The 23,835-nt window shown below is 38.6% G+C and overlaps 1 protein-coding gene across 7 annotated transcripts in view; it reads left to right on the top strand.

Moving 5' to 3' along the window:
- Positions 1-23,835, top strand: part of PLEKHH2 (pleckstrin homology, MyTH4 and FERM domain containing H2) — a 112,069-nt gene that overhangs the window by 42,965 nt on the left and 45,269 nt on the right. For 6 of the 7 annotated variants that reach the window (XR_013389422.1, XR_013389423.1, XM_077915223.1 and 3 more), the window contains exons 7-15: positions 839-1,024; positions 3,715-4,676; positions 7,820-7,895; positions 9,253-9,347; positions 9,969-10,113; positions 12,730-12,866; positions 12,966-13,076; positions 13,242-13,328; positions 15,295-15,453. Coding sequence is in view for 5 of the 7 variants with exons in the window: in XM_077915223.1 (XP_077771349.1) it covers positions 839-1,024; positions 3,715-4,676; positions 7,820-7,895; positions 9,253-9,347; positions 9,969-10,113; positions 12,730-12,866; positions 12,966-13,076; positions 13,242-13,328; positions 15,295-15,453 (1,958 nt within the window). In the remaining 2 variants the exon portion in view is untranslated. The remainder of the gene's footprint in view (positions 1-838; positions 1,025-3,714; positions 4,677-7,819; positions 7,896-9,252; positions 9,348-9,968; positions 10,114-12,729; positions 12,867-12,965; positions 13,077-13,241; positions 13,329-15,294; positions 15,454-23,835) is intronic. The other variant, XM_077915226.1, reaches the window with a different exon arrangement.

A 23,835-nucleotide genomic window follows, 5' to 3' on the forward strand; every position in this document is an offset into this window, starting at 1 on the left:
GAGGAGAGCATCTTAAGAAGACTCCTTAAGTCTGCCCAATGTGGGCTTGATTCCAGGACTCTGAGATCATGACCTGAGCCAAAATAAGAGTTAGACACTTAACCAATTGCACCACCCAGGCGCCCCCTCCATAGTTTTAATCTTGCAAGCAGGTATGTTACAACTCTTTCAAGATTGGTTAAACCCAGGATTAATCATTACTCAAGCTATCTAAATTCTCTATCTAGAAGCTGTCCCCTCCCCTTTTTTTCTCTAAAGAAGTGATGAAGGCCCTCCATATTGTGGTCATCCATAGATCAAGCACCTCCATTGGCTGTTATGGGAGAAGCAAACTGAAAAGTAAGATAGCAAAAGTTAGTACAGTGATCACGTGATATTTTCCCCAGTGATGATATAATTTCCTTTGGTTGTCTTGGCAATCAGGACCTCAGTCCCTCTTCTCTCACCATTAGCAGCATTGCTGCTCAATCAAATTTTGCCAGTTCTTGACTGATATTTACCAGTATATGATTTTGCAAGAAGCTATAATCCTCTACTTGTCTACAATCTGTTTTTTTGTTTGTGGTTTTGTTTTTGTTTAAGAACTACTTTTAAAGGGATTAGATATTCTCTCTACAGTTAAAAAATACTTAGAACATTCAAAATATATAAACAGATTTAAACATTAGCATGTGATACTAGACATTGAGGGGTCCATGTTACTATACATCAATAAAGATAAACTTCATGCTTTTTTCTGTCATAAGCTGTGATTTGTCCAGATTTTTATACACTTTGGTTCTATGTTTAGTAAACTTATAAAAAATTCAGATCTTGGTTTTGATGAATGATGTTACAGAAGTTCAAGGAAAGAAGTCATCGTCTGTCTCCACACCAAAGCTTTCGGAAGGCCAGCGCCTAAGCAGTTTGACCTTTGGATGCTTTTTATCCCGAGCAAGGAGCCCTCCTCAAGTAGTAAAATCTGAGGAAATGAGCAAGATATCATCCAAAGAACCTGAGTTCACGGAGGGAAAAGACATAGAAGGTATTTATGGACTAGAGAAATTTACTTTTACTTTTTTTTTTAAAGGAAATATCAGGGATCCCTGGGTGGCGCAGCGATTTAGTGCCTGCCTTTGGCCCAGGGCACGATCCTGGAGACCCGGGATCGAATCCCACGTCGGGCTCCCTGCATGGAGCCTGCTTCTCCCTCTGCCTGTGTCTCTGCCTCTCTCTCTCTCTCTCTGTGACTATCATGAATAAATAAAATCTTTAAAATAAATAAAATAAAAGGAAAAATCATTTACTAAGATTCATCCAAATACTGTTTAATTTTCCTTTTTTTTCTTAACAATTTGATGTTTATAAAAATATTTTTAAAGAGCAAAATCCAGCCTTTAATTTATATAATTAGTTATCTTGTGTGGTGTTTTTTTTTTTTTTTTTTGAGAGTCTTTGACAAGGAAGCATAGAAGAGACTGATTTTCCCCCCTTGATACTTTTTCCTGCAGTAGATAGCAGCGATATTAAAAATTAAAAAGTTCACCTTTGTACTCACAAGGTACTTGTTTTAGTTGCACATCCCATTAGAATGATGAACTATTATTTACTTAAAATATTTAAAAATTACCTGATATCAAATACAAAGTTAAATATGGCATAGCAAACTTATAAAGAAAAAGAACTCCAGGGGGACAGTTTAGTAAATGCTTTGATTTTTCCCTTTTTGGTTTTGCTTCAGAGAGGAAAATATTAGCATAGATGTTTAAAGTCCTGGACTGGCGTGCAGATTTCTACCCTTCTTTTATTCATAAAGCCCCTTTAAAATTTGCTCTGTTGTACAGTTCCTGACTTTGCCACCTGTAGTGTGACTTTGCCCAATTATTTTAGAAAGGCTTGAATTTGCACCATCTCTGTTTTCAGCTCCTGCTTCCTTCCTCCAAAGGAGAAAAACTATAGCACTAAAAAGCTGGCTCTATGCTTGGTTGTAAAATCCTGAAAACTACATAATGTTGTTCCAATTGGAATTCTCCTTTGCTACTTGCTTTTATGCTGTTAGTTGCAATTTTTTTTTTCCTTTTTCAAGAAGTCATTTTAATTTCTTTTTTTTTTAATTTTTTTTTTTTATTTATTATTTATGATAGTCACAGAGAGAGAGAGAGAGAGGCAGAGACACAGGCAGAGGGAGAAGCAGGCTCCATGCACCGGGAGCCCGACGTGGGATTCGATCCTGGATCTCCAGGATCGTGCCCTGGGCCAAAGGCAGGCACCAAACCACTGCGCCACCCAGGGATCCCTCATTTTAATTTCCCTTCCACTTTCTGTCAGTTGAATATAGCTCGGTACAGCTGAGATTGCCTATCCTGAAGCTCTGGCTCCCTTGCAAATTTAACAAATTGCTCGATACCAAATCATAGAGTTTATTTGTTCAGCCTCTATTTCCTTTTTATGAAGGTCATATCTATGTTTTAAAAGTTTCTCTTGTAGTCTTTACAGATCGTACAAATTTTTAGATTGCTGTTTATGAAGCCAGTGGTTCATTCTGTTAATTATATTTAAAAAAATAGGCCATATTGAAAGACTTTTTTTTTTAAAGATTTTATTTATTTATTCATGAAAGACAGAGAGAGAGAGAGGGAGAGACACAGGCAGAGGGAGAAGTAGGCTCCATGCAGGGAGCCCAACGAGGGACTCGATCCCAGGTCTCCAGGATTACGCTCTGGGCTGAAGGCAGGCACTAAACCGCTGAGCCACCGGGCTGCCCGAAAGACATTGTTAAAGAGCATTATTCTTGTTATAAAACACATTCATGGATATGAATTAACCAAAAGTAGAATGAAGAAGGCTTTCCTGTGTTTATGTTTCTTCATGGCTTTGCATATTTCATATATTGAAACTTGGGAACAATGTTTTTTTTTAACTATAGCCTTATATTTATTATGTTTAAATTTTCTTATGATAATTTTGAAATTTAGTTGAAAGAGGGCTGTCATTCTCTTTGCTTTAAAATAGAATTAGTGGGCAGCCCGGGTGGCTCAGTGGTTTAGCGCCGCCTTCAGCCCAGGGCGTGATCCTGGAGACCCGGGATCGAGTCCCACGTTGGGCTCCCTGCATGGAGCCCGCTTCTTCCTCTCCCTGTGTCTCTGCCTCTCTCTCTCTCTCTCTCTCTCTCTCCTCATCAATAAATAAATAAAATCTTAAAAAAAATAAAATAGAATAGAATTAGTGGTATTCTTTGGTGGCTGCTTTCTTTGATAGAGTTGCCCTGTTTCACATTTTGCTTTTTCATTTTAAACTGTTGTCAGTTTCCTTTTCCCCAACATGTTTCTTTGTTAAAAAAAAAAAAAAGTGTTAGGGCTCATATTTTATATTAAAGCTTACAGTTTTCAAAGTTGGATTTAAAGGGGATCCCTGGGTGGCTCAACGGTTTAGCGCCTGCCTTTGTCCCAGGGCATGAGCCTGGAGTCCCGGGATCGAGTCCTGCATGGAGCCTGCTTCTCCCTCTGCCTGTGTCTCTGCCTCTCTCTCTCTCTCTCTCTAATGAATAAATGAATAAAAAAATCTTTTAAAAAAAAAAGTTGGGTTTAAACAAGACACTCAGCTAAGAAAGGATAATGTAAATTAACTTTATTTATATGAAAATGCCACTTTTTACAGTGTGGTTTCATAAAGCTTAAATATATAGAAAGCTCACATTATCAAAGGCAACATGCTGATATGATGTTACTTTTCTAGAAATGGAAATTCCAGAAAAATCGGGCGAGAACCAAATTCAAGAAAACAACCGGGGTCAGAGGACATTGCATCAAACCCCTTGTGTCCCAGAACAGAATCAGAATACAAGAACAAGCTTTGCAACAGATGGTGGCACATCTCAGAATTCTGGGGCTCCAGGAAGTGACTGGAGTTCTGATGAGGAAGATGAGAGCAAAGGAAGATCCAAGTGCAGGTATACGTCTACCCTTTCCAGTCACACATCAGAGGAAGGGGTACAGTGCAGCAGGATGGGCAGCGAAGTGTACCTGACAGCATCTGATGACAGCAGTTCTATATTTGAAGAAGAGACTTTCGGCATTAAGAGACTAGAACACAAGAAGCTGTATTCTTGGCAACAGGAGGCACAGTGGAAAGCTCAGAATTGTCCTCTCATAAAGGGAAATTCTGAATCAAGTAAAAAGGAGCATGATAGTTCGTCGGATGAACTGAATAAAAAATTTCAGTCTCAGAGACTGGATTATTCATCTTCGTCTAGTGAGGCCAACACCCCCAGCCCTATTTTGACTCCAGCTTTGACTCCCAAGCATCCTAACTCACTCCCTGGAAGAGGCACACAGTTAGCATCTTCATCATACCTGCCGCCCCCAAAGTTAAGGATTCCTAATGTTTTCAGTATAAGTGTGGCGCTAGCCAAAAGACACTTAAGTCAACCACAGTTAAGCTCCGATAGGATGTTTGGCACAAATAGAAATGCTATAAGCATGATACGGCCGCTCAGACCCCAGGAAACAGACCTTGACCTGGTTGATGATGACAGTACAGACATTTTAGAGAATATGGACACCAGTTGTGATGATGGATTGTTTTCCTACGACTCCCTGGAATCCCCATGCTCCGATGACCAGGAAACCTGCGACGTGGCCAAGAAGCCGGCGTGCAGCAAACCGCCTACCCCGCCGCTGCACCGGTTTCCCTCTTGGGTAAATGATACTGCTGTGTGCGACCCTCGCACGCTGCTTTTTAACTAATGTCCACTTTCAGGTTTTACTTTACTTCTTTTCAGACCCAGATTGTTCTGAAAAGTCTCAGTTTTCAGAATACCATTTCCCCTTCTCTTTTGCCACTGAGTTCTGAGTCAGTTGAGAATAAGAGAAGGTGAAGATGGGTGGGAGATGAATATATTATCTTTATAAACTCAGAAAACTGATTTTAGAGAATTGCTGGGCAGATGACCTTTCCAATACTGAACTCAAAATTCTCTAGATTTATAAACCAGTCTCAGAGGCTTCTTGAGGAGAGGCCTGCCCGTCCAAAATAGCTCACAGCCCAGAGAAAGAACAAATGGGGTTTCCTACATGCCTTTACTTTTCAAGAGAAAAGAGAGAGGAAGGTGCCTGTCTGGTTTCTCCTTCTAAGCCTACTTATCACAGTAAACCTTTCTTCTTCCTTGGAAGGAGAAATGAATGGTTGGAGAGGGATCTGGAGTGGAAGGAAACACCAAGGGTGTGGAAGAAGGGTGTCTCCTACTTGTGTAACACTTTGGGCAAATTTGGAGCCAGGATACTTAACTCTTATTTGTCATCAGTTTTTGAACTTAATTAATCATTTACTTGATTGATTTAAGAGAAATTTAATTTTACTCTTCATGAGCTTATAAATCCATTGCTTTAACCAAAGGCATCGTCCTATGTATCTAGAATACATTGAAATTTCTTCCATTGAAACATTGACCATTAGGCATCTGGGTGGCTCAGTCAGTTAAGCATCTACCTTCAGTTCAGGTCATGATCCCGGGGTCCTGGGATCTTTCTGTGTTGGGCTTCTTTCTCAGCAAGGAATCTGCTTGTCCCTCTGCCTCTCCCCACTGTTCATGCACGCGTGTACGCTCACCCTCTCTCTCAAATAAAATATATAAACAAAAATCTTAAAAACAAGAGAAACACTGATCATTAATACAATTGTTAAACCCATCAATTGTGTGATTCTTTATAGGAATATGTACATCACTAGATTAAAAAGCTATTCTTATATTTGAAACAAACTGAAATTATCTGTCTTGTAAGTTTAACTTTTCCTTCAGGGGATCCCTGGGTGGCGCAGCGGTTTGGTGCCTGCCTTTGGCCCAGGGCCCGATCCTGGAGACCTGGGATCGAATCCCATGTCGGGCTCCCGGTGCATGGAGTCTGCTTCTCCCTCTGCCTGTGTCTCTGCCTCTCTCTCTCTCTCTGTGTGACTATCATAAATAAATAAAAAAAATTAAAAAAAAAAAAAGAGAGAGAGAAAAAAAAACTTTTCCTTCACATAGAGATATATAGTTTAACCTTTGGCCTCCAGAGAAGCATCTGGGTTGCAGGATTTTTTGGGTTCGGGGGTCATGTTCTGTTATTATTTTTTATTTAATGACCCATGTGATTATAAGCAAATTAAGGCAACCATGTTTTCCTACTGCAAATTCAGACCTTGAGATGTATCTGCTCTTTCTTACTTTTGAAAGAACATTTCATTGCAGTGTCTGCATGAAACCGTCTGCAGTTCATTATTAAATTCTGGGTAGCACAAAAAAGTAGACATTATTGGCATGTGAATCTCTGGAATTTCAATTATGTTATCCTTTAGGCAGTGAGGATTCAAAATTTTTGCTTTTATTATGTTGAGATTTTCAGAGATTTAGGTTAGGCTTTTCAAGTTCGCTTTGTTTGGCACACCACTTTCCTACTCTGTTGCCTTTCTGTCCTCAATGTGTCTTCTGAAGCTATTCAATCTTGAAAAAGTAGTATTGCTTTTCAAAAGCCTTCTAGCAGACTGGCCAAGTTTGAGGTTTTATTTCCGTGTTTGTTAGGTATTTTCAGGTTTCAAGGAAAAGAGATGTATTCCAGTTACCTCAACTTATGAGAGTTTATCTTAAGGATTTTTAAGGGTTTATTTGAAGGCATAGCCCATCCTTACTGAACTGGACTATCACTCAAAATACAATAGTCACTGTAGTGGGGAAAACACGTGATGTTTCAGCAGCACTTACTGCTTAGAAGCAGGTGACACCCACGGCCCCGGGTCCAGTAGTGGCTTAGCTTGACCTCTCCTGCCTGCAGTGACTCTGCTTGTCTCATTCCTAACAGCCCCTCTGTCATGCTTCCAGCTGCCTCTCATCTCCTGCTTTCATACACTTTCTATTCCGTATCTCACAATCACGTTCTCAAAGAAACCACATCTGATTCATTCACGCAGCCACTCTCCAAATTAAAGTGTCTCAGATAGCTAGAGACCTCATGCCCGTTACCTAGCAGGACACTGGCTGGCATAGTCCTGAAGAGGACTGTGATCGGCACCTGCTATGCTCTGGTCCAGGCAACTGTGTCCAGCTTAGATGCAGCGCAGAATTAACGACATGCTGATGATGTGTTAAGAACAACCTGGAATCCCTTTTGTTACAGAGGGCAGGGCTAATAACCTTTCCAGCACCACTTTCGGAGAGTTCTCTCGAAGAAGAGAAAACAAAATAACCTGTTTTTGGAATAAGACAATATTATAAATTCCATTGCCATTCTCAAATGCACTTTCTATTTGGCCTCGGGTGTTCCTTCTACTTCATTGAAATGTACATTGAGCTAAGGAGATGATAGCACTTAATGCTGCTCTGTGATTTCTGACTTCTAGATTTTTCTTTCTTTCACCATATTCTAGAATAGTAGGATATTAAAGGTAATATTTTATGTGTAGTCAATGATTATGAATGGTTTCTGACCTCATATTACAACCATTCAAGGTTTTCTGTTTTTTTTTTTTTCTTTAACCATGTTCTAAAATGTTAGAATACTAAATGTGGTGTTTATGTGTAGTCAATGATTATGAATAAGTTCTCTCTTACTTTTTTCCTATTTCTTCAAAATAATTTAAAATGCCAAACAAAAACTTGGAAACAAAGATAAATAATGGAATGACTAATAGATGGAAAATGTCTGCAGTGCTGTTCATGGTGGCATATTTGAGTTGGCACTGATGACAGTTTTATAATAATGCTCTGCTCTAGTGTATATTAAATGAAGAACAAATGAAAAACATGTGTACTGAAAGTAATCATTTCTTTGCTTTTAAATATCCAGTTTAAATCTCTCTTTTATATTAGGAGAGCAGAATTTATGCTGTAGCCAAATCAGGTATTCGAATGTCTGAGGCCTTCAATATGGAGAATGTTAATAAAAGTAAGTGATTTTGCATGCTACCATGTGGATGAACGTTGAAGACATAATGCTAAAGGAAATAAGCCAGTCATGAAAAGATAAATACTGTATGATTCCACTTCTATGAGGGATCTAAAGTTCATAGAAAATTCATAGAAACAGAAAGTGGAAGGGTGGTGAGTAGGGCCTGGGTGGCAGTGGTGTGGAGGGGGTATTGCTTAATAATGGGTATAGAGTGTCAGATTTGCAAGATAAAAACAATCTGGAGACCTGATTTACAAGTGCGCATATAATTAACACTAACTGAACTATGCACTAGAAATGGTTAAGGTGGTAAATCTTATGTGTTTCTTACATATGTTTTTCTTATATTCCAAAAAATGTTTTAAAAAATTATTGATTTTGTATTGCCATTTCACTAGCCAGCAACTTCCTAAACATCTAGTCATAGAATATGTAAAACTTTTAGAATATGTAAAACATAGAATTATGTAAAACTTTTAGAAAATAATTTCGAAGTTTGCTGATTTACATTTTAAAGTTGAAATTCATTGTTACCCAACATAGGGGCACATCTGTGTTGAACTCTGATGTAGAAAGTGCCTTTTTTTGTTTTTGCCTAAAAGAAGATAAAAGAAATTGTGGAGTTTCAGCTGTTTAAAACTGCAGTAATATCCATCTCTGTGTCCTTTTTCCAGCGTTTAAAACACATTCCTTCTTTCTTTCTTCAAAAAAGTTTTAAAGAAGGAATGCATTCCCATTATAAAAAGTAAAACCAAATAACAGAGAACTGTCTGGAATAAAAAGATAAATTTTCCTATAGTTCCTTCTCCTAGCCCCCTTCCTATCCAACACTAATCCAAATCTTAGAGGCAAACGTTGATGTTCTGTTTCTTCTCAGCAACCTTCTATTCTAGCCATTCAGGAAATTATACTCTAAGCTTACAACATGAGGTTCGCCTGATAAAGTCTCAAGCATGCCAGTATTTTAGCACCACACCATGTCACTAATAGGGCTACGAATAATCAGAGAGTATCTTCAAAGGGTACTGCTCACTGAATCAACAGGTGTTTGTGCTATTTCTGTCCAGCCTGAGCTGGAGAGAGGTGCCTGCCAAAGAAAGAAATAAAAGCTATGATCCTTACTTGCAAAGAGCTTACAGTCTAGTTGGGGAAGTAGCACATGTGAGGAAATAATGAGCCATGGAAGACAGAGTAGCGTTCTTAAAGCAGACAATATGAGAACAGTCATGTGTGTTAATCCAGCTTCTCTTTAATTGGAAGTTTTGCTAGCTCACATTCATTGGGAATAGACCTAAGTGCTAGAGAGAAGTTTTTTTTGTTTTTTTTTTTTAAGCCACTTTGTTTTCTGTTTCAGATTCTGTTGCTCTGCTCTCCTATACCACATCAGGGCTTTATACCTCTCTGATATACAAGAATATGACAACCCCAGTGTATACAACTTTGAAGGGGGTAAGTCATTATTGTTACTGCTAAACATGTGGCTTTCTTCATGGTGGATCCAGAAAACTGTTTATTCAAGCTCCAGATTCCATTCTTGACATTTTACACAGACTCTTCCTTCATAGGGAGTTTTAGATGTTCACACTAATATATCATAAAAAGAGAAGAAATGGAAAGATCTAGAGAAGATACTTATGCTTCTCAGAGTACTAGAAGTCTACTACTAGTCTAATACTAAACTAGAAGTTTGTTATACCCCATGTGATTTTTCCACCCCCTTCTTGGTGGTTAATTGTTTAAAGAAATATCACTATTAATGATGTATAGTGGAGATTCCTAATTTGGAAAGATTTTTCCATCATTGCCTGAATTCCGCCCTCTTACTTGAAATAATTAAAATAAGCATTGTCAAGTATTAAGGGCCTTATGTTTTCAGGAATCTTTTATATTTGATAAGTGTCTTGCTAATTAGAATCTGGGATTTAACAACATGACTTTGATAATGCCAAAGTATATTCTTACATTCCTTAAAAAAAAATTTTATTCCATGACTTCTGGTAAAACATTTCACATCTAAAAAGAGAGGTGACTTTAGAGATGGACATATATAGGCTGTGTGCTTTTCTTTAGAAGGCAACCCAAATAAGCAGCAGTCCGTTCCTGGATGACTCCTCTGGGTCAGAGGAAGAAGATAGTTCCAGATCTAGCTCCCGGACTTCAGAGTCAGACACACGCAGTCGGAGCGGACCAGGCAGCCCCAGAGCCATGAAACGAGGTGAGGCATACAAGACAACTCCAAATAAGTCAGCATATTTAATAGGAATTTTATTTCCATAGAAGGATTTTTTTAAAAACAAAGTACTTGCTTCGAACCAAAGTGAAAAGAGAATTAGCCAGGACTAAGATGCTTATATTCTGGTCCTAATTCTCTTCTTAATTCTTTCTGTGATTCCACTCAAGCAAGCCACATGATCTTTTTTTTTTTTTTTTAACCTTATCTCTTACAGAAGAGAGAGATCACTTTATTATGGGAATAGAGTGAGATAATTGGCCAAAATGATGTCTCTCTTTTACAATGGTGTGTGGCATTTTGGATAATAATGGAATAGACTTATTTCAGCTAAATTTGTTACTCTAAGTGGCAAAGAAAATACATCTAAAAACTTGATAGTCTGATATTAAGATGAAAACCAACAAAAACTTTACTTTGGGCAGGTCTGTGATTTTTAGTGGATTTTGGAGACATTTTTGGCATAGGTAGAGGTTATAGAGAGACATAATCATACAAAATGACACCTGTATTTTACAAAAGCCTTTAATGCACTGTACTTTTTGGCCTTCAAACCATGTTCCATGGAACCCCCTAGGTAATCCTCAACCCCTCAACTTCAACTGGAGCTGCTCAATTTTCATAGGCTTAGTAATTTGGATTTCCACTGGCCTCTTTTCTACCTCGGCCCCCCAACAGCCAGAATCCAGTTATATCACACTTTTGCCCGAAACACTGCTAAGACTCTTAATGATTCTCAGGTGTTATGGGACTCATGTCTTTGATCTCTTCTTTCTCCTTCTTTACTCAGCTCTGGCCACACTGACCCTCTTCCTGTTTCAAGGACATACCAGGGATGCTTTTATTTCAGGGCCTTCTACTGATTGTTTCCTCTCTACCCAGTATTCTTCCCCCCAGATGGCACATATACCATGCTTTGCTCAAACACTGCCTTCTCAGGGAGATCCACCCCAAGCACACCATTCAAATCACAATCCCTTCCTCTTCTCCAACTACTAGCTCTTTTAACTCCCTCTAGTCTGCCCTATATTGTATTTTTTCATAGCACTTACTGCCTATTTTTTGTCTACCTCCACTGACTAGAATCTATGTTCCATGAAAGCAGAGGTTTTCCTGTTTTGTGGTCTGCTCTATCCTTAGCACCCAGGAGAGTGCGTAGCACACTGGCTCTGGACCAGGGCGCCTTATATTTGCACTCCACCATTGCTCCTGCTTAGCCATTTGACTTCGAACAAATGTGTGTTTTTTTTTTGTTTTTTTTTTTTTTAAGATTTTATTTATTTATTCATGAGAGACAGAAAGAGAGGCAGAGACACAGGCAGAGGGAGAAGCAGGCTCCATGCAGGGAGCCCAATTCGGGACTTGATCCCGGGACTCCAGGATCATGCCCTGGGTCAAAGGCGGGCACCAAACTGCTGAGCCACCCACGGATCCCCCAGACAAATGTTTTAATTTAATCTCTGGGCCTTAGTCTCCTTAGAGAATGAAGGCCTTAATCAAGACGATCTCTGAGGTCCCTTACAAATCTAAATTCTTGTTATTCGATGAAAAATAAAGGTATCATTCTTGTCATGACTGTTACTTGTCTTAGTCGAATAAACAAGAATAAAGATATAGTGACATTGCCCTAACAAGTCCCTTAAATGTTAATAAACACTTGAAAAAATTGCCAGATGCTGCAATGAATAATGATGTAAGTTCTTGATTTTTTTTTAAAGATTTTATTTATTTATTAATGAGAGACACACAGAGAGAGAGGCAGAGATACAGGCAGAGGGAGAAGCAGGCCCCATGCAGGGAGCCTGATGTGGGACTTGATCCCAGATATCTGGGATCACACCCTGGGCTGAAGGCGGCGCTAAACCCCTGAGCCACCTGGGCTGCCCAGTCCTTGATTTTATTATATTGAAAATCTACAATTGTAGTGACCCTGCAAATGTGGCTTGCAACTTGCAAGTCATTTTCTGAAAAAGGCAAGTGAATTATTGTGAAAATGTTCCCTTGAATTTTACTTTGTAGCTGCTGGCAAATCAAATAGTCTGTTTATATCTTTAAGTCTTACTGCTTTTCTTTCACAAAAAGATTTTAGAAATTTACAAACTGGTGTATTTGACGTATGAAAAATACTACTAAAGTTCTGAAGTTGTTTTTGATGTGAATTACTTTAAGAGTGATTACAAAAACTAAGTGGTCTAAAATGAGATTGCACAAATCTTGATAAATTAAAATCAAACATGTGTTTACTTACATATATCAATATGTAAATACACATTTTTAATCCTTAATGAAAGATACATTAGTATCTTTGTGTATGTTTTATATATATTTACATATTGCACAGTTTATGTAAAATTAGCTGTGCTTATAATCATATCAAAGTATTTATTTTCCTGTGACTTCCTTGGAGGTTTGCATGATAATCCTTACCCTTTAGTTCTGTTTTCTGCTCTAAAAGTTCTTTATGGTGAAAGATATGAAAATAAGCCTTCCTAGTAAGGCTTGTGATGTTGGAATAGCTGTATTCCTTAAGAGAACTCACAGCTGGCGTTTGGACTACCTGATTATTAAATGTTGAATTGATTTATTTCTTTATTCATTTAGGTGTATCTCTCTCTTCAGTGGCTTCTGAAAGTGATTATGCCATTCCTCCAGATGCTTACTCCACAGACACAGAGTACTCACAGCCAGAGCAGAAGCTCCCTAAAACTTGTTCATCATCCAGTGATAACGGGAAAAATGTAAACACTGAATCAGATTTTATAAACAAAACATTAATGAATCTTGTTAGTTTGAGCCTCTAAAAGGAAACTTAAATTTAAAAATTTTTCTTTAATTAGGAACCACTGGAAAAATCTGGCTATTTATTAAAAATGAGTGGTAAAGTCAAGACTTGGAAGAGGAGATGGTTTGTTCTTAAAGGTGGTGAATTACTTTACTATAAATCTCCGGTGAGTGGGAAGTGCTTGCTCTGTAGAACTGAATTCCTCAAACTGTAAATCAAACTCCTGATTGATTTTCTCCCCTGTAATGCAATTAATTATACAAAGCATTTCTTACTATTACTGTTACAGGTAATCAATCACGTTAACATTTGTCTTCTTCCTTTCCTGCAGAGTGATGTAATTAGAAAACCCCAGGGCCATATTGAACTTAGTGCATCCTGCAGCATTTTAAGAGGAGATAACAAACAAACAGTCCAGGTACTTTTTTAAACCTTTTTTTTTTTTCTTTTTCTTTTTTGTAATGTAAAACTTGGTTCTTAATTATCCAACCTAGCAGAGAAGAGGTTGGATGATTCAGTGTTTCTTTATTCTCTTTGTGTTAAGTGTGATGCCTCAAAAACATGTGAAACCCCAGGCCTTCTCAGTCAAAAATATAAGCTAGATTTGTGTTGAGTGACCACAGTGGGTTTTTTTTTTGCCTTTTATACTTTTCAGTCTTCTTTTTCTAGACTTACTATGCTTAATCTCCCAGCTGGTCTCGGCTCTCAAATGTCTAGCTATTTTAGGGAAGGTTTATCTGAGAAATGAATTCCCAATAAGATATTATTTGATGTACTACTAAATTCAGGAGAGTTTGCATTTTAATATAGAACCTGAAAATGGCATTTCTTCTATGAGCTTCAGCTGCTACAGCACCTAAGTGGAAAGATACTGGTGAGGAAGAGGCTGCCTTACTTATCAAGTCACACCCTAGACATAGCTGCTGGCTATTAACCCACAAAATAAGGCTAATCTTGCTTGAAACCTGTTAAATTTAAAACACACACCTGGTATCCCTGGGTGGCTCAGCAGTTTAGTGCCTGCCTTCGGCCCAAGCTGTGATCCTGGAGTCCCAGGATCGAGTTCCACATCAGGCTCCCTGCATGGAGCCTTCCTCTCCCTCTGCCTGTGTCTCTGCCTCTCTCTCTCTCTGTATCTTTCATGAATGAATGAATAAAATCTTTAAAAAATAAATACATAAATAAATAAAACACACACCTTTGAGATCATTTGGTATATGCGATTTAAATTCAGACACTTCATTTTTGAAATGCCTTTAATAATTATTATTTTCTTATCTTGCTCCTTTGGAGAGCGGAATAAAGCTCATTATCAGTGTTTTCAGGAGATAATACCTGAGAACTGCCCAAGAATGTAAAAGGGAGAATCAGGGAAAGTTTCATTTTGAATCATGGCAGATAAGAATCATCTATAATTGGGGCGCCTAGGTGGCACAGTTGGCTAAGTGGCCAACTCTTGGTTTCGGCTCAGGTCCTGATCTCAGGATCCTGGGATTGAGTTCCGTGTCAGGCTGTGAGGTCAGGGTGGAGTCTGCTTAAGATTCTCTTTTCTGGGCAGCCCCAGTGGCTCAGCAGTTTAGTGCTGCCTTCAGCCCAGGGCATGATCCTGGAGACCCGAGATCGAGTCCCATGTCAGGCTCCCCGCATGGAGCCTACTTCTCCCTCTGTCTGTGTCTCTGCCTCTCTCTCTCTCGTGTCTCTCATGAATAAATAAAATCTTAAAAAAAAATTCTGTTTTCCCCGTCTCTCCCCCTCCATGTGCTACCTCTCTCTCTCCCACCCTCTCTCTAAAATAAGTAAATAAAATCTTTTTAAAAAAGAATCATATATAGGCTGAAATATTTGGAAATTTTGAAATGAAAAATTGTGAGTTCAGTTATGAACTGATCATGTTAGTGGTAAGAATTTCTCTTCTTCTAAGCAAGGTCTTCTTATTTTATTTATAATTGATTTCTTCATTTCTATAACAAATAACTCCTCTTTATTTGCTGAAAATATATGACTTTATTACAGTCTCCAATGCTGCTCACTTCAACAGCCAGGAGCCTGTGGCACATCTAAAGGAGAAAAAGAAAATGTAAATGAGATAAAACGAGAGTAAATGAGATAAAAAATCATGACTCAAAAGCTTAATACTCTGAAAATTTTTAAAGTAAACTAAAACAAAAAAAATTATTTCAACATAAAGTTAATTATTATAATTCTCACAAAGTGGTTAAGCTACTTTAAATTATTTATGGAGTCACTTATTTAGCTCCTAGGATTCAAGGTATGGCATGTTTGTTTCTATGTTAATCAATGATGTTTTTAGGATAGACAGGGAAATGCTATTAATCCTAAATCTTCAGAGTTTCCTTTCCTCTCTCTTTCTCATCCCATTCTAGTTGACCACTGAAAAACACACATACTATCTGACTGCAGATTCTCCCAACATATTGGAAGAATGGATTAAAGTGTTACAGAATGTTCTCCGAGTACAAGCTGCCAACCCGCTTTTTCTGCAGCCTGAGGGCAAACCAACGGTGAAGGGATTGCTCACCAAGGTAGGAACTTTATATGTGTAACAGTGTCCTAGGCAATTGAGGAATTAGCCCCACTGATCATAAGTGGGGTCAGAGAGTATGTATATTGAATATTTATATTATCTTGGGTGGAGAAGGAAGTTTCACTTAGTATACCAAATGTTCTTACTATCAAAAATTCCCTAACCAGAATTTTTAAAAGATAGGTGAAAAGCTTGGGCAAGTGTTTATAACATGTGAAAAACAAGCTTTTCCTAATCAGTAAGTAAAGGGTAAATATCACTGCAGGGAAAAGGATCAAAAGACACAATGGGCAAGAAGTAGAGTTGGTAGACATAAAAAACACAAATGATATTTTCAAAAATCTGGTCAAGTTGTTCCTGGGTAGCTCAGTTGGTTAGGTGTCTAACTGCTGATTTTAGCTCAGATCTTGATCTCAGAGTCATGAATTCAAGCCCCACATTGAGCTCCATGCTGGGCATGGAGCCTACTTAAAAAAAAACATCTGGTCAAAGAGAGGCTATTTTTAAAAATTATGAAACACAGCATGGACACAAATTAAGAAATCTGCTAGTGAGCATATTACTTTAGAGACAATTTGGGAAAAAAAAAAAAAGAAGACGACGATGGCAATTTGGCAGTGTCTTGACCAAAGTGTTAGTTCAGTGAATGCTTTTGAATGGAGAAATGAATGAATATTAAATGTTTAAAAACATTTAAACGCAGTGGTTTGGCGCCTGCCTTTGGCCCAGGGCGCGATCCTGGAGACCCGGGATCGAATCCCACATCGGGCTCCCGGTGCATGGAGCCTGCTTCTCCCTCTGCCTATATCTCTGCTTCTCTCTCTCTCTGTGTGACTATCATAAATTAAAAAAAAAAAAAAAAAAAAAAACAACAATCTCAGTCCAAAAAATTTATAATTAGGAATTAGTCTTAGTTTGCAAAGATTTAAGTGTAAGAACGTCCATCACATCATTATTTGTTTTTTTTTCCTATTTTAAAAAAATGATGTATAATTAACATACATTAAAATGCAGATCATGGGACACCTGGGTGACTCAGTTGGTAAAGCGTCCAGCTCTTGATCTCAGCTCAGGTCTTGATCTCAGAGTAATGAGTTCAAACCCCGTGTTGGGCTCCACATTGGGCATGGAGTCCACTTAAAAAAAATAAATAAAATTCATATTTTAAGTGTAGAGTTTGATGAGTTTTAACAAATATTTACTGTCACTCTATCATGATATAGAACATTTTAATTGCCTCAGAAAGATTACTTGCATGGCACAGTTTATAATAAAGAAAAATTGGCCCCAACTTAAATGTAGAGTAGGGGATAGGTTTTTTTTGTTGTTGTTGTTGTTATTGTTTAAGTTTTTATTTATTAGAGAGAAAGAGAGAGAGAGAGAGCACAAGCTGGGGGGGGGGCAGGAGGAACAGAGGCAGAGGGAGCAGTCTCCCTACTGAGCAGGGAGCCCAGTGAGATGCTCAATCCCAGGACCCCAAGATCATGACCTGAGTCGAAGGCAGAGCCAAAGGCAGAACCAATTGAGCCACCCAGGTACCCTGAATAGGGGATAGTTTAAACAAGTGCATATAATCAGATAATACTTTACTATGCAGCCATTTTAAATATTGTAAAAGAATATTTAGTGCTATAGAAATATGTTATGATGTATTGTTAGTTGATAAAATAGATATTAGTATTATGTTATCCTATTTTGTTATATACATCTATAGAAAAATGTCTGAATATGAAATATACCAAGATATAACTCTGATTTTATTCTTGTTTCATTCTGTTTTCTCACTTTTTTAGAATGAGGAAGAATTGATTTATGCTGAGATAAATATTATTTTTAAATTAAAAAAAACCTAATGGTCATTTTAAGAAAAAAAACAATAAAATATTCACATATAAAGTATCATACACAAAAATAACCTCTAAATAATCACTCATCATTCAAGTGCTTTGTTTATGTAAGAAGTTAAAAACTTAGATTTAGAAGAGCTATGTCACCATGTAATTTATACTTAGCATTAATGTGGGAACATAGATGGGTGCTACTCAGTCATATTTACAGATTGACCAGCTACACCAAAATTAAGAGAAAAAATTCACCAATATATTCAAAAAGAATCGTGCTATTTTCTTCCAAAATGTTACATTTTTGTGAAAATGTTTTTTCTGTTACCAATGACTTAGAATCTCACTGGTATTATGCAAATATATATTTTCCAGTGAACACAGTGCCACTTTAAATCATAGTCTTGCTATAATTCATAATAACTAGTTGTCCTCCTATTTCAAGGACAATGTTTATCAAACCCTTAGACTTTAATATGATCCTGTGGCTAAGGGTTTGTTGCTTCTCCCACAATTTGTTTGTTTGACTGTTTTTCATCCACATAGCAATGTCAGTTCTTGCATGTTACATTTATGCTATTCCCTGCCTCCCATCTCACAATTGCATTTTAAATGAGAATAAGTAGGTATCATTATCAGATGACTAAACCTTTTGGGGTTATAGACAGGATGCTTATTAGGTTTGCTTCCTACCATTTTTCATGTCCACCCCCATATTTTCACCCTCACAGCCTTATAAGAGAAAAACGTCCCTCACTTATTCTGAGTGACTTGTTCTGAGCTCTCATTCAGGCTACAATTTAAGATACTGTAGAACAACAGCACTTGAATACTTTGGAGGGGAGGAGGTTTTTTCAAGTTGTCACATTGTTATTAAGTACAGAAATATGTAGGTAGATATTAAGAACTTGACTAATTTGATTCCGGATATTCAGTCTTGCAACTTTTATTTTAATGCTTAAGAAAGAACATTTTCTCTACAAAAAAAGTCATTTGTTTAAAAAAACAAAAATTTATTGAGCAGTTACCACATGCCAGGCAACGGGCTGAATATTGAGATGAGGAGGCCACTGCCCCATCCCTCAGAGAACCTCATAATCTGTTGGGAAAGAAAGGGAAATAGCATATTATAATGATATGTACCAAGTGCAATTATGAGATGCATGGTAAGGTCACAGAGAAATCTAATTTAGGCTGTGGGATCAGGAGAACTTCTGAGAGAAGATTCATTTGGGCTGAGTCTTTAGGGAGGAGGAGTAGTTATACCAAATGGCAATGGGCAGGGAAGGTTTCTCAGGCTAGGAGCCAGGGAGAACAGAGGCAGGGTATTTCAAAACACTGACACTTAACAGTGAAAACAAGTCCTTTGGAGAGCAGGCTGGAGGAGCCTGATCATGGAGCGCTTTTTCTGCCTTGTTAAGAACTTTTTCATCCTGAAGGTGATGTGGAACCCTTCAGCTCTCTAACAAGGGCAGGGAGGCATATTCATGTTGTTAACAGATCACTCTGCTGAGAGGAAGGTGGCTTTGCTGGAGGCAGGCTGGACATTCTAAGAACAATTTTCAGAAGTGGCTCTTATGAAGAGGATGAGACTGAATTGTTCATAGGGCAAGAGAGGAGAGGGTGAAGTTAAGTAATGGTAGGAGGTAAAATCTTCAGTTAGATTGATTGAATTTGGGGTTAGGAAGTGGGAAAGACAAGATCGATTGGGTGAAAGATGGTGCCACATAGGAGAGCTCAGGGTGGGGCACCTGGGTGGCTCAGTCACTTAGGTTAAGTGTCCGACTCTTGATTTCAGCTCAGGTCTTGATCTCAGGATCACAAGTTCGAGCCCTGCGTTGGGCTCCATGCTGGGTGTGGAGCCTACTTTAAAATGAATGAATGAATGAATGAATGAATGAATGAATAGAGAGCTCAGGGAGGAGGAGAAATTTTAGGATGATTCAAAGGCTATTTTGGACCCTGCCAATTTTTAGAGCTTTGAGGCTACCTGAGTTAAGGATTAACAAGTCCAGCAGAAGGTGGCAACACCACACTACATCCAAGGAGGGGGGTTAGGTTGGAGAGAAGGATTTGGGGAATCCTCAGCATGTATGTAGTGGTGGAATTCGTGACAGTGAGAGAAGTCACCCAGGGACATGTGTGTTGTGGAAGAGCAGGGACTGGTGCTGGAACACTGGGTTTTACAAAGCCTAGGAGCACATAGCGGAGATGTGTAAAAAGACTCTGGAAGGTACATCATGCGGGGCGGGGAGTGGAATGTCTGACAAAGAAGGAGTAATCTGCAGTATCAGATGCCTTGGAGCACTCAGCAAGGAAGGCACATTGCAGTATGTTTAAGCATAAAGGGGAGGTGAAGAGGTGCGGTATTTGAGTTATTTGGATTTGGAGGACTGTCCATACAGTCCAGTGCATTAGAAGGAGCTGTAGGGAACATGGTATCAGGAGAAGCATTTTTAGGATGGCAAAGGCATCCCTTGAATTTGCAAACTGAGGGGAAGAAGCCAGGTGAGAGAGGTGAAGTGGGAAATGAAGAACAAGGCTCAGAAGAAGTGAGTGGAAGGGCATGGTGCGTGGGCATGGTGGAAGGGCCGGGCTGGCAGAAAGGCAAAGAAGGATGAATATCTAAGTTTGTGGGGCATTGAGTGATACCGCGTCCGATATCCTCAGTTTTCTTGATGAAGATTACTCCATAAGACAAAGTCACTTAGTGAGAATGAGGGAAAAAACTGAGAATAATCAGAGACATAGGGAAATACTCAAGGGCAGATAGAAAGGTCGATAAGTGTTATCAGGGCCTGCCTGACTTTAGTGATTTGAGTTCATAATTGATTATTTTTCTCTCACATCTTCTGATGCCCAGAAATAGGAACAGAGAATTTACATTGTAGTGATGTGAGGATAGTCATTTTTTCTAACATTTTGTTGTGTAAAATGTCAAATATACGGGAAAGTTGGAGGACTATTTTATAGTGAACACCCATCCTGCCACCACGTAGATTCTACAATTAATCTTTACTTGATTTATATATACCCATCAGGATGATATACATATATATGTCATAGGTGTGTCCCTATATATATAAAAGTATATATATGTATGTGTGTGTATATATATAAAGATTATACATATATATATACACATATATATATATAAATGTTTTCTTAATGGGCATTTCAAACATGTGAAAGTAGAACAAAGAATAGAATGTACCCTAATGTATTTATCACTCAATTTTAAGTTATTATCTATGGCTAATGTTATGTCTGAAAACCCCTCATAACCTTCTTTCTCTCTTCCCACACTCCCCACTGGATTACCTAAAAGCAGATGGAGATGAAATTTTATTGAGTGGATATGTTAGAACCAGGATATGTGACACAATCCCAGACTTTGGAGAAAGTTGTTTTGTGACCAAACTCAGTATCCAAGGTTGATAGGGAAGAGAGAGAGGCCAGGAGAGAACTGATAACCTGGAATAAAATGGAAGAACCAGGGGGACTTAAAGTTTGGCATGAGGTCAAAGAATAGGAGTGGTGCAAGTTAGGAGAGAAGGAGGGGGAGAAGGTTGAGATCAGAGGATAGATTGTCAGTTTCAGAAGTGGAGCAGTTTTCAGTGAAGAAAAGTTGAGGGTGTGGTAGAAGGATGGATGGCAAAAATGGAGAGATAATAAAGGTTCTTGGAAATGAAGAGAGCAAGAAACTGTGAGTTAAGGATGTAGCGAGGCAGTGAAGCAGAGGCAAGGGCAAGGGCATGGGTGCAAGTCCTGGCCCTGCCACCTGCCCACACGTCACCTTGACTAGGTTCCTTGCAGGCTCTGTGCCTGACTGTCCTCATCTGTAAAGTGGGGGGTTAGTCATAGTGCCACCCTCACAGAGTGCTGGGAGGATGAAATGAATTATTTAAGCACATAAAGTGCTTTAGCACAGTGCCTGGCACATCATAAACACTCCTAAAATGCTAGCTGTTATTCTCACAAGACTTTCACCTAGATAGGGAAGTCAGCAAGGCTGGGTGGCAGGATTTGTGGTGAAGGCTACAGGCGTGAGAATTTAGGAGCGGAGAGACAAATGTGGGAGACTATTTTTTTGTGATGACAGAGGCTAATGGTTAGGGTATGATATACCATGCCTTCAAAGTTTCAGACAGAACTGATAGGCAGGACCTTTGTTAGAGATTCAAGGTAAAAAAGGATTCTTTCAGTTATTTCATTCGCCAAAGCCCTGGAGTTTGAGGTCACCTTTAAATTTTTATGAGGATTCTTCTAGCATAATTTGGTTTATTATAAATTTTTCAGAATAACTCAGAGTTTTAAGAAATCCTAACACAGTCAGATGTATATGTAAAGATAGATTGTTATTTTAAAACAACTTTTACAGTGAACTGGCAAAGGTCGTTGTTAGCTTGTAGTTCTTCAAAGGTACACATTGTTCTGTTTTAAAGACAAATCATTTCAAAAGTATGCTCTCTACAGCCAGATGTATTATACTACAGTTTTGATGAGAGGCCCTTCTAGATTTTGTTTAAAAGAAGAAGAAAGAAAAAAAAAAGAAACCTGGGTGATGCAAACTGTTTAAAACTTCCAGGATATTTGTCTGTAAATATATGTTTCTAAATTTAATTAAACTGAAGCATGTCTTGTCACATGAGACATTTTTTGTTTCTGCTCAAGCCGGATTCTAAATCCATTAAACTGTCAGATGGTGGTGTTTGCTTAAACCCCAGCTTTGAAAGTCCAAAGGCTGGCTGCTTGAGTGGGTTTAAATGACACATGTTTTATTTCTCCTTATTCATATAGTGAGGAAGGAAACATTTATTGAGTAGCTACTATTATTTCTTATTTACAGGTTCTTGGTTCTTGGTCATCACAGCAGCCCAATAAGGTATTACAGTAACACCACATTATGGACAAAAAGGCTGAGAGGTTAAGTCAGTCACCTGAGGACCTCCATCTAGCAGGAGGCAGAACTGGAATTTAAGTGATGGTCCCTTTGACCTCAAAAAACCAAGCCTTTTCTTCTGTGGTGACTTGCCTCCTGTAAAATCTGTTGTGGCAGTTGTTTGCTTCCTCCCCAGTGTATTACTATCAGAACAGTTCATTTCAATGTAAGTCATTCCAAGGGCCCTGCAAAACATGTATGCCTCCCCCACCCCCATGTCCCTTCCCCAGTGACTTCTCCCCTCTGTCCTCACTGCTCAGTCTCAGACACACCATCTCTGGGCCTTAACTCTCACCCCTTTGTCCAGAGTGTTCTTCCCTCAGATGACTGCATGGCTTGTCCACCTCCTTCAGGGCTAGACTCAATATCAGTGAGGCCTTCTTGAGCTCTTTCTCTTAAACTGTAAAGCACACCCCCTCCCCTTTCCCCAAGCACTTACTTCTCTTCTGCATTAGTTTTCTCTGTAATACCTATCACCATGAGCAAGCATGACAACAGAATGTCAGGCTCTAGTTTTACTAGCCAATGTCTTAGGTTTCTAGGAGGTGGGCCTCTCCAGATTGAAGCCCACTCTGTCGCAGGAGAGGATCTAGCTTCAAGGCTTAGTGGGGCTGCCAGGGAACGATAGGGGAAATTCAACCTGGCATGCCACATTCTAGGTCTGGAGCATTGGGGCTTGTTGTAAACCTTACCCACTGGCAAGAATGGAGTTTTTGGTATTTTTCTAGTCTTGACAGTGTGGCTGGGATTGTCTGGCAAAGATCTTCAATGCCTGTACCTGGGCAGGACTGGGGCAAGGAGGAACTCACAGTAAGGATCTTCATAAAGCCACCAAAGAATGAAAAACCTACAATATTCAGTAAACATTTTGATTAAATGTCTTCCATGTGAAACATATAAATGTAAATTTTTTGTGTTCTTCATGCTAGTATATAGCCTACTGCTGGTTTCATTGTCTGTCTTCCCCACAAAGTCGTGAGCTCCTTGTGGGAGGAGCCTGTGTCTTGTTCATATCCCTCTTCTCAGATCCTAGAGCAATCTCTGACTATTCATAGTCAAGAGCTAGATTCAAATTCTTTCCCACTTGCTTAGCATCATTCCTGACATATAGGCAGTTTATTCAGTATAGAATTAGAAATTTTAATATTATTTTACTATTTTGTATGAATCCCTCTGGAGAAGGCATCAGATATTTTGAATGCATAAATCTTTAATATCTGTGAAAGCAGGAGAATTTTTTAGGTTTTAATCTTCTCATTTCTAACATTATTGAGGAGTTACCAGAGGCACAAGGTTATTGAAAATCTATGAAATATGGAAACTATGAAATACACTTATTTGTAGAATAGGCATCTTTTTTTTTATCCGTCTTTGAATCCTCAGCTCTCTCTAGGCATAGTCTTTGACATACACCAAACATTTAGTGAAACATGCCATTTTACTGCTATAACAGGTAAATCTTAAACCACATTTGGACAATGTAGGTTGGAATATCACTTATACCTTAGCAAGCTGGATACATACAGAGTTTCAGGTGGGGTGTATTTGCTATATTTCAAGGTGTTCTGAGCTACATTTGTAATTCTTTGAAATATGA

The sequence above is a fragment of the Canis aureus genome, chromosome 11 (assembly GCF_053574225.1).
Source record: "Canis aureus isolate CA01 chromosome 11, VMU_Caureus_v.1.0, whole genome shotgun sequence".
Classification (NCBI taxonomy): Eukaryota; Metazoa; Chordata; class Mammalia; order Carnivora; family Canidae; genus Canis; species Canis aureus.